This window comes from Gavialis gangeticus, unplaced genomic scaffold, assembly GCF_001723915.1.
Source record: "Gavialis gangeticus isolate Ggan-Ray unplaced genomic scaffold, GavGan_comp1, whole genome shotgun sequence".
Classification (NCBI taxonomy): domain Eukaryota; kingdom Metazoa; phylum Chordata; order Crocodylia; family Gavialidae; genus Gavialis; species Gavialis gangeticus.
Genome location: NW_017729032.1, coordinates 22,257,250 through 22,268,752, shown reverse-complemented (window position 1 = coordinate 22,268,752; position 11,503 = coordinate 22,257,250). Strand labels below are relative to the sequence as shown.

The window sequence follows — 11,503 nt, the reverse complement described above, 5'->3', positions numbered from 1 at the left end:
CCCTGCCGCCTTCCCTTGACTGCCACCACTTACCAACCAGCTCTCACTTTGGCTCCACTCCTCTCCACCTGGCACTCCACTTCAGCCAGGGGCATGGAGCATGTGGTTGTTCCAGCCTGGTCCAGTGGCAGCAGCTCCATCCTGGGCTCTGGCTCCAGGGCTGGGCTGTGGCTGCTGCTACCACAGCAACTGCTGTATGGCATGGCTGGGTTGGGGCTGGAGCACCCGTGTGCTGGATGCCCCAGTTTAGAGAAATACCAGAGCCAGAGGGTAAGTGTCATAGAGGGCAAGGCCAGGCATGGGGGCAATAAGTGGCATGTGGGCAAGTGTCGGCAGGGCAGGCAGCAGAGCTGGCAAGGGTCACTTGCTTCCCCCACTGCCTCCCCCTACCACCTGTCTCCTGCTTTCTCCCTCTACTGCCTCCTCCATCACTGCCCATCTCCTTGTCATTATTGCTTTTTCCACTGCAGTGTTGGGGGGGGGTGAACATAAGACAACCCTCCAATAATTAGATCCAATATACAGAAAACTATAACAAATTTATACATCGTCTGTGTATGAAATCTAATTATTGGGTAGTTGCCTTAAATTCTGTCATCTTGATTCAGGTAAATACAGTTGATGTTCCCAGTATATCATCTCTAGGCTTTTCATTGCTTTACCATATTCCCAGTTATCCATCTCCTCTCTAATGTAATAATCTCCGTCTCTTCAATTTGAGGGTTTTTTTTAGGATGCTGATTATAGTGATAGAAGTTCTAATTTAGAAGCACTCCCTTACTTAGAAGACTATAGAAGTTGGGAAATGGTCCCTCAATAGTCCCTGTTTGTGAGTTACAGAAAGACAAAGGGTCTGCAGAGGTTGCCTACTGCTCCACAGTTAGTCATTGCTTAATTATCTTTGTTCATGCGTATGTTAATGAACCTGGTGATCACTACACTGATCACTTTTGTTACTGACTTTGAACTTCCTTTACTTCAGCAATATCCTTTTTGAAATGGGTGCTCCTTGTTACAGCCTCACTGTATTCCATGCAGTTATACATAAAAAGCACTAAAATAGTCTCTGTGCTTTTCACTGTTCCCTTTGCATCTTTGTCAAAACAGCAGACAATGACTGGAGTAAGTCAACATCTGATGGAGCAGGCTACCATATATGTGGTTTGAGATCTGAGCAGAGCTTGTGTAGCATCTGATTTGGGAAGCTGAGGGCAGGAGAAAGTTATAGAAAACTGATTTGGACCTTTGTCCTATGTGGAAAAGGGAGACAATATGTCCAGAATTTCTGGATAGCCTTATAAAGAAGGGGACATTGCAGCTTCCTTATAAAAAATACCCCTAATGTTCTGAATTGGCTCTGCCATTCTTGAAATATGCTTTAGGTATGCATATAAACCCTACATACATGATCTCTTGCTCCTTCTTCTAGTTGATCTCATTTGTTCTGCCTAGGTATCAGCTTAATTTTAGAAGTTACATTTCTATAAACATGACAGAACTCTCTGTTATAGTTACAGTTTGCCTTAGCATTTTCTATGTGGCATTTTTAGAAGAAGTGTAGGTGTCCAGGGATTTGGAGCTATCCAAATCTTATTTGATGTCTATAACTGCAGATGTCTTCCGAACAACAATTTGACATTGTATTGGGTAAGAAGAGATGGTAATTCCTACTATGTGTTTATACAGTATTTTTCCTTGTTTTTCTCTGAAGAATTTCATAATAGCTTCCATAAAAGTTTTTATATAAAACACTTTGATACCTGGATGTAAAACTAAATCCTTTCTTCTCTACAATGTACTGAAATTGCACTTCATAAATCCAACACTAAATAACATTTAGAGGTTTCAGTCATTTGGATTATGCTGCAAGATTTGTTGGATTTTCTCCTGACTTTATGTTCAAAGCTGTTTAGAATTTGATGAATTTAGGGGATTCATTTCTCTGCCAGCTGTGTGTATTAACATAAGCTATAGACCTGCTACCAGATGAGGACAAAATGAATAAACCTAAACACCTTTGAAGATCTGGGCCCTAAATGACTTACAAACCAATGGGAGTCATGTTCCTGAGCCACAGAGGTGCTTTGGAAAACCCCACCCTAGATATCTGCAGTTCTGTATGTCTGTGTAATTTATTGTGCCTCTTCACTGGCTTTGTTGTTTTCTCACTTCATGAGATTTAACCTTAGGAATTTCATTCTTCACTTAAGCTTTTTGGAGGATAGTGTCTCAAGTTTGCTAGATTCAAATTGTGGCATGGTTCTTGTAAAAAGGAAATTGGTTACACTCCTGTGGTTTATAAGTTGTAGATTTGGTGGGAAGGGGCTTGCTGCCAGTTATCTTAGGACTAATAAGTTTTGCTACAGCCAACATGTTCCTTTACAGAGTGCATGAAACTAAGGTAAAACCTAGAGCTTGAGGTAAAATGGATTTCTCTGTTCAATTCCCTACTTGTAGGCTGTGGCCTTTGGCACAAGTGAGTACATTTTCAAGGGCTAGAATCTGACAGCAGTTTCCAATATGGCAGCCCCGATGTCATCTACTTAGTACTGGTTTTCAAAAGGAATGTGTCAAATCTATGTTTTTGGCCGTGTTGTCTGTAAGCATTAGACCAAACTCCTTTCTGGAGGTGGGAATAAAATCCAAGATTCCTGACTTGTAACTTTTCTCCGCTGGACACTTTTACACGTGTCTAGCAAATAATTCTGTAGGGCTTTGGCAAATGTGTATTCTGTGCCCTTCTACTGGTTGTTGTGTGTAGAAGACAACTGCCTACTATTGCTAATTGTGTTCTCTGTTTAAATGTCCATTGTGTTCTTCATATGAACTTACACAAAAACCCTAAATTAATAAAAGAATAATTTACAAGCTGAGTGCAAAAGCAAGGACTTACAATTTTAATTCAGCACTTTTGTATATACAGTACTAACAGTAAAGTTACTATTTATGTGATTATCTACTGTTTGCTCTATAAAGACATAGACCGGGGTGGGCAAAATACAGCCTATGGGCCAGATGTGGTCTGCCAGGCAATTTTATCTTGCCCACGGATGCTCACCAACTAATTGTACCCCACCCAGTACACGCACCTCACTCCCACCCTTGTGTGCTGAAGGACCTAGCTTAGCCAACATGCATGGCTTCCAGGTGGGGCCACTGCTTCCACTGCTGCAGCTGCCATGGGACCTGCTTGGCTACCCTGGCATCCAGCAGCTCCTCCTTGTGTCCCTGCTGCAGTGCTCACTCTGAGCAGTAGGTAAGGAAGTGGCGGGGTTGGGGAGAGGGGAAGCTGCAGCTGGGCGAGAGCCCGGAGCCCACGCCCAGGGTGGCAGCAGGAGAGTGAAGCTCTGGTGGGCAGGGTGTAGATATTCGTGGCCAGTCCCCCCACACACTGCCCTCCTCCGCCCCCCCTGCCCCCCCGCCACGGCACACAGCCCCTGCCGCTGATGGCGGCAGCAGGCGCCCAGGGTGTCCATGGCCTGTGCAGGCACTGCTGCCTGGCAACGTACAGCTCCAGCCATCACTGCACCTGTCAAGGGGCAGGTCTACTCTTCTGGCCCTCAACAGCTCACCGAAACTCATTAAGTGGCCTTCCAGCCAAAATAATTGCCCGCCCCTGGCATAGATTTACAAACAAGTTAGCATGAGGTGAGTTAAGGGAGACGGAGCTAAGGTTCATGGGCTGGTGTATGGTAACTGCCAGTATACACACTTCTTTAGGGCTATTGGGCATGACCATTATAATGCAGAACACTTGATTTGGCCACATAAGTCTCTAACCACAGTTCCAGAATATAACAGTGGACTAGTTTTTATAAAATACTGTATTGTATGTACTAGAAAGGCATATTGAAGAAAGATGTGGTTTTCCCTATCTCTGTTATAAAACACTGTGGTTAGTGATAGGAAAAGATCATCCAGTCCATCTCCCTGCTAGTGTATCAACATTTAGTTTTGTGTAACGCATGTTCAACAGGAATTAGGTGAAAAGAAAGGCATACCTTTTGATTTAAATGTGCACTAATGCATCATTCTTATTTTAAAGGGATTTTTATATTTGATGCTGGCTTAAAAGCTCTAGTTAGTGAACGCTTGTGTTTCCCATGAAGTGGATACTGTCTAGGCAGTAGCAGAGAGAGCTTCCTTTGTTGCTCTGTCCGTGGGCCTCAGCCCCAACCTTTCCAACGGCAGGATAGTAAGTTCTCGAATCTCAGATTATTTCTTGGGGCTAACAGAAAGGAATCCAGTTGCCAGCTGCACAGCTTATCCTTGTGATTTAAACACTTCTTCACAAAGTGTTGGATCCTACTTTGTGGTGCAGAAACGCCTACACTGGGGGTTTGTGCTAATGTCACTAAGTTGAGACGGTCACTTTTGCGGAAATCTGCTTTGGGAAGCAGACTGTCACTCTTTGGTTTTGTTTTGCCACGCCCTTTCTCTTTTTTCTGCTTTTTAAAAAGAAGATTGGATCACCCGGAAACAGTGTTGCATAGCTAGAACAGACTATGGTAGGGAATGGGCTTTCGTTTCTTTCTAGAAAGGATACACTGTTGAGAAACAGAGACAAAGAGGACTGAATGGTGTTAGTGCATAAGCTGGTCTCTGGTCTCACAACACAGTCATGTCAGGACAGACTTGCTGGTAAAATGGGAGTGGCCCCTGCTTCTGCCTATGTAATGTTGTTGTGCTGGCATATTTATGAGATTTACAGTGTCTTTAATTGCCCTGGGACATTAAATATTTTGCTTGTTTTAACGATATTATCATTTTTGTGTATTTTGTTCCCACCTCCTTTTTTGTGATGATTTTATTCTGCAACAGCCAAACTCTTAAGTTGCAGAATATTGATTCCATGCAAATTAGATGGGGAAAAAGGCAGATTTGCTCCATTTTTCTGTCTCCTTTACATGAAAATAATATTCCCAAAGCTCTCATCTAGTCCAGAGAGCAGAAGTAGCTAAGCTTTGTATATAGAAGTACCTGAAGGTTTGACTGTAAGCTAATGCACGTAAAGAAAAAATTGCTGGAACCATTTATAATTGTCATCTATAAAGAATGGAAAACTAAAGGCATTAAGCAAATGGCCTTCAGATATGCCTCAGAAATATGTTCAGATCTTCCTAATCAACAATCATATTTTTCTTCTAACTGCAAAGTGCCTGAATTCTCCTATCTGCTGGGTAGAACTAGGTAAGAGGTGTTTTTTTTTAATGCTTTAATTTTCAGTAAACTAAAGCAATAAGCAGGTAGGCATGAACAACTGCATTGTTTTAACAAAAAATTTTGAAAGTGATTCCTTTCAATATTTTGCCAAGACTTGATTTTTCTATGGATTAATATGTGCAATCAGAGATTATTTTCCTCCTTTTTTTGTGTTCAATGAGTGATGATGGGCAAATGAATGTCATTACATATTTGGAACTTCTACTTTATTGGACACTATACTTCCAAGTTTAAATTAATATTGTTCTAACTTGGTTATCAGGTTTTTGGTCAGGTCTTTTAGTTTTTTGTTCATTTCTGACAGACTTATTCAAAATCATTCGCAGAAGTAAACCTTACCTGTTTCAGGCTAATGTTTTGAACTTTAATAAAGTGAATGAGTTTATTAAAATTCCCAATGAAAGAAAAGAAAATAGATTGGGGATGCAAATTTAACAAATGGAATGTAATGAGTGATGCATCCTAAGGTGTCCGCAGAGCAGAAGAAGGCTCTGTATTAAAGTATAGGACGTGTTTGAATAGATAATATCTGCAACTTTTTGTGCTGAGGGATGTTAAGGCATTGAGGCAATGACAGCTTGCTGTAGGATGCTTTTGAGAGAATATTTTTTTGGGCAGCAAGCCACATAACCTGGAAGAGATGAGCAAGCAGGGGTAGAAGTCTTGTTTAGTAGGGGTGTGCAAAACGGGCTGTATTCGATTCTGATTTGGATTTGGCCTGAATTGGGGACAATGATTTGATTAATTGATTCAGATCACTGTTCCTGATTTTGATTTGGCTGAATCCAAATCTGAAGATTTGATGCTGATTCAGGGAATCGGCGATTCAGCCATAGACACAGCTTTAAATGTTTTTTCTATGTACCTTGAGGTACCAGGCAGCTCGTGAGCGCTGCGATGCTGGGGCAGATGGAGCATCCCACAGGAGTGTGGTGGGAGGCCCTGTGTGCTCGGTGGTGAACCCGGAAGTGGACCAGAAGTACTTCCGGTCCACTTCTGGGTCCTCTGGGGAGCGTGCAGGGGCACTGGCCTGGCCCCCCCTCCCCCAGCTCAGCGATCGGCCGCAGGGGGACCCAGGATGCCCCCCCAGGTCCAGGAGGCACCAGTTGCTGAGCTGGGGGGCAGGGGCGAGGTCCCAGCGTGCTCCCTCATGCACCCAGAAGTGGACTGGAAGTGCTTCTGGTTCACTTCCGGGTCTGCTGCTGAGAATGCTGGGAAGCTCCCGTGGGACACGCCATCTACCACAGCATCGCAGCATTCATGAGCCACCTGGTACCTTGAAGTACGCAGAGAAAACATTTAAAGCTGTGTCTGTGTCCGTATTGTCAAATCTTTCTGAATCTTGCCGAATTGATTTGGAGGGTTTTGATTTGATTTGGAGAAATTAAAGGGTCTCCTGATTCGATTCAGAGATTCGGCCACCAAATTGGCCCGATTTGGTGGCTGAATCTCTGCTGAATCAAATCAATGACCAAGGGTTTGCACAGCCCTACTTTTTAGTACCCTTGACAGTAAATTCTTTGGAGCTTCTGAGCTTCAGCTCAAGTTCACACCATCAGTTTGAAGGGTCCAGAAGCATCTCAAGGCCAGGAAGTCACTGAAATGTTGTATGAAGCTGAAAATGTAGGACTCCAAGGGGAAATCCATCATGAAAAACAAAACAAGCAGAAACCAGTAAAACACTGTGTACCCATTTCTTCATCCAGCAGACACCTTAATTTCCTTTGGCCTCTTGTTTATTTAGAAGGATCTAACTTTCAGGTCAAAACTACTTTTTTTAAAATTTATTTCGAACCACTCAAAGCCAGAGACAAATAAGCAAGTGGATTTTTCATAGTTTGTTACATGTGCATAATATAATGTTGATATTGCTCATGCTGAATTTTATTTTGCTTTTTTGTTTGTTTTTGTAAACATATATTTAAAGCTAAGAGAGCTCTTATTATAAGGTGATTGCACTGTACATTTTAGGGGATTATAGTCCTCCAGAGGGGAATAATCTCTCATTTCAATAATATAGTGTTGGTTCAAAGCAATTCATGAATCTCATTCTTCAGCTCTGGGTACCATTTTAAGGAAAATGGAAGGCTGAGATGATTCATGTGGTCTGATTGGTCAGGGGACAGAATATCAGATCCCTAGTATGTGCTGTTCTGAAATTATCCATATGCTGGTGGTGTTTTTTGTCTTGTTCCTATTTTCAGTTTATAACAGCCCAGAGATTAAGATATGAGGCATTTCAGCGGAATTAAAGACTTGCTGGGCTGAATAGGTCTAATATATGTTATTCAACCCATCTGGTCAGTAATCCTCTAAAAAGACCATATAGCTAAATCATGTAGTTGTATTGCCATTCTGCTTCATAGATATTCTGTCGTGGAATTCCCAGTGTTTTCTAAAATAATCCACAAAAGCCCATATACTTGCTTAGTTTATGGTTTATTACATTTTCACCAAGCGATATGGTACATAAATCCTTCCAGTGTGCACTTTAAATAGTCCTAAAATGACAGCAGAAAATCTCTCTGAAGTAGTTTGCAAAGTATAATGGGTTTTGTCAAGTAAGCATGTATACTGTTTTATAGTTGATCCAATTGACTATTATGAAGAGAGAAGCATCTCACCAGCAACATTTCAGAAAAACAATGCTCTCAAAAAGCTAGGCTCTTGCTGTGGGCAGTGTTTCACTTAGCAGACAAATCAATGTACCAATGAGCAATTATTTACTTCTTAAATAAAGACTTGATTCTGCATCTATTCAAGTCAGTGTAAAGTTGCTATTGATTTCAGTGGTGTAGAATTAGACTCTGAGTGTTTTATCATAGTGAATGTGAAGAGACTCTTATTTCCATTTGGTCTGAGCTGCTTTCATGTCCATTTTACAAACCCATGGGAGCAGTGATAGATTTTGATGTATGCATCATAGTAATGTTGTTTTCCAGGGCATTACTCCAAAGATAAAATGCTTTAAGCTCCCACACAAGGGAGAGCTACTAGCAGGGACCTACTTGAATTGAGTTTTCATGATTTTTGTGGAAACTGAGAAGAACGTCGGTTTCTGTGATCACTGCGAAAAATGGTGTTTCCCGTGATTTTTGCAGAATCGTCTGGGTGGGGGAAAAAAAAGCTTATGGAAATACAAAGAAAGCGTGGCAATCCCTGCAGCCATAGAGCACATGGTTTGAGAGAGAGCTACTGAGAGGCTGAGCTAGTGATGTAGACTCGGCAAAGGCACCAGTCAGGAAAGCAAAAGGGTTTCAGCGCCATCTTTTAAGAAGCCAGATGCAATGCTGCGGCAGTGCTGCAATTTGAATTTCAGTGATTGGCTTCTTGGCCAATTAGTGGTGAGGGGAAGGGCTGCTGGGGCTATTTGGCCAATCAGTGGCGAGGAGGGGCTTGCCGTGAAAAGACTATGAAATGGGCTGTACATGCCGTGAGCAGCCCACAAAAATCCCTTTGTCTCTCTGTGATGTAGACAGGTCCCTACTAGGCCTGTGCAGAGTTTCAGTAATTGAATTAATTCAGAGGAGATTTGTCCTGATTAAGTGGCCAAATCTCTGAGTCCAAATCGAATCGGAAGATCCATTAAAAGGTCTTAATCAAATCAGAAGCCTCCAAATTGATTCAGAGAGATTTGGAGATTTGGAAAGCTTGTAACAAACAGAAACAGAAGAAGAAGAGGGATGGGGTGATCTTCCATATTGGAAAAGGCTGAGGGGGGGAAAGACTGCTCTGATATTGACATCTGTAGCTGGCCATTGACTGATTTTTCTCTGAGATCCTTTCCAATCACAGTGCTCGGCGGATGGGGGACAGGGACATAGAAACAACATATAAAGCTGTCTGAGGTGATCTGTGCCTTTTGTGAGCTGTCTCTCTTGGAGAAGCAGTGTCCGAAAGGCTCTGGCTTGCTATCTAGTCTCTTGCTCTCTTTTCTTGTAAGTTGTATCCAATCCTTGGATTGGAGAAGTTCCAGGGGATCAGTGTTCCTGGCTGGGGCAGGCCGCTTTCACTAGAGGGGCAGGCACTGGTGAAGCAGCTGAAGGAGAGCATCAAAAAATGGCTGGATCTGTTGTGGTCCAGTCCAGTCTACATGCTGACAGCCATAGAATCAATGAGTCAGAAGGGACCTAGACAGATCATCTAGTCCAACCCCCAAGTGCGACCCAAGGATGAAGGGGAGCACCTGCAGCAGCAAAACCCTGATCACTGGACAGAGGTGCTAGTGAACAGTCAGGGAGGCAGAAGGGCAGAAGCAGGGGGACGTGGAAGAGCGGGATCCACTTTCCTGTCCCAGCACTCCAACCACAAGCCAATCTCCTCCACCACAGCCGCTGCCAATGTAGGCCAAGTGCATGCCTTCAGTGTTGGGGTCCAGAGGCACCAGACCCCACCATCAGGCAGGTAGTGCGGAGGCCGTGGTGGCTACCTCACCGAGGACATGGAACTGCTGCACTGCAACCCCTTGGCCTATTAGGCAACCCACAGCCAGGTGTAGCAGGATCTGGCCACGGTTCCCCGGGAATACCTATCCTGTCCACCAACCAGTGTTCCAAGCGAGAGGGTGTTCAGCATTGCCGGGGATGTTGTGACACCCCACCGCACCTCCTTGGATCCTGGTTTGGTAGAGCAGCTGGTGTTCCTGAAAGTGAACCTCCCACTGCTGGGGTTCCCCAAGCTCCATGTGCAGACGGAGTGAGTGCCACCCTCCTCACTCTGCACCTATTTACTTTTTTAATTTGCTTTCAGAATCTTGCGGTGCATGTTCACAGAAACCCCTGCACCACCCTACCTCAAACCTAACAGGCCTCATGCCTGCACAAGGGGCTGTCATCCCTGCTGCTTTCATCCCGCTCTGCGTTAACACACACAAGTGATATGAGTTTTGCTTTCAACAGTTTGAGGTGCACTTTCACAGAAACCCCTGCACCTGTCTCCTTGAAACTTGGCAGGCTTCATGCCCTCAGAAGGAGCTACCATCCCTGCTGTGTTTTCATCTGAATCTGCAAAAAAATGACAAAGTTATAGTTATTTTAGTGATTTCCCCATTATAGTCTACAGCCGCATTGAATCAGGACAGTGATTCGAATCACTGAATCGAATCACTGTCCCTCTGAATTAGCCGAATCTGAATCTGGATTGAATACTTGCTGCTTCGCACAGGCCTAGTCCCTACCGATTAGCTTTGTCAAAGGCTGTAGATTGATGAAAAAAGCAGCCCTTAAATTTGGCCATGAGGACTTCATTGGTTACCTTGGTATATGTATGTTGTCTTGACATATTGGGAAGATAAAGAATGTCATTATGCAAGCAGCAGCCCTCTGCTACCACCCCCCATACAATTTATATAGCAGTGTCCAGAAGATTTGGTTCCTGTTGTTCTAAGCAGTCTACGTATGCCAGGTAAGGGACTGACCCTGCCCTGAGAGTTTACATGATGGGACTCTGATTCAAGAAAGTATCCCTATTAACAAAAGCATTCAAGCATTTGCCAACCCTTAGCAGGATTGAGCAACCCATGGCTTGCCTGGTGCAAGTAGTATGAGCCCTGGCCACTCAGGAAAGGGAGGCACCAGAATTGAGACAAGAGGAGGAACTGACTGCTTCGTGAATGGGGTGGAGAGAGGGGTGTTGGGGTCAGCTGTCGCTACTAAGAGCCAAGTCAACCCCTCCCTGGCCTCTTATCAAATTTTTAGGATCTCCATTTTGCCATATAAAACTGCAGTGTTGGGGGGGGGGGGTAGGGGAAATCAGGGAAGGGTTAACTTAGCTTTTGGTAGTGAAAATAATATGCTTTTGCCATTATGGCTTAAAATTTATTGAAGTTTTAGGACAACTAGAGTGCACAATGCTAGACTTCATAAGTAATAATAAATTTATTCTTATTTCAGATCCTTTGACAAACGAAAAATGGCTACTGTAGACAAGAAGGTAAACTGTGTCCTATGGCTAGCAGAATTGAAGTCCGTATCAGCTGTGAGAAGAAAATGGTGGTTATGTTGAAGTCTAGCACTGTGTACTCTAGTTGACCTAAAACTTTAATAAATTTGCTTTTAAATGCCGTTTACAGATTGTTTCTATCATACCTACAACCTAAGCTATTAAAGTTTAAAAGTGCACAAGGACTTTATGAAACCCCTGTGTGTGTCTATCTATCTGCCTAGAGATCTCTCTCTCTCTCATGAGAGAGAGAGAGAGATTTCTATAGATAGGTCTATACAGAGAGATCTCCACACACACACACACACACACACACACACACACACACACACACACACAC

The 11,503-nt window shown here is 43.4% G+C and overlaps 1 protein-coding gene across 7 annotated transcripts in view; it reads left to right on the top strand.

Moving 5' to 3' along the window:
- The window catches only part of MTMR2 (myotubularin related protein 2), a 93,403-nt gene that overhangs the window by 44,609 nt on the left and 37,291 nt on the right, over positions 1-11,503 (top strand). For 4 of the 7 annotated variants that reach the window (XM_019524453.1, XM_019524450.1, XM_019524451.1 and 1 more), the window contains exon 3: positions 11,115-11,154. The exons of the other annotated variants lie outside the window; for them this stretch is intronic. In XM_019524453.1, coding sequence (XP_019379998.1) covers positions 11,134-11,154 — 21 coding nt within the window. In that variant the 5' untranslated portion in view covers positions 11,115-11,133. The remainder of the gene's footprint in view (positions 1-11,114; positions 11,155-11,503) is intronic. 7 annotated transcript variants of the gene reach the window in all.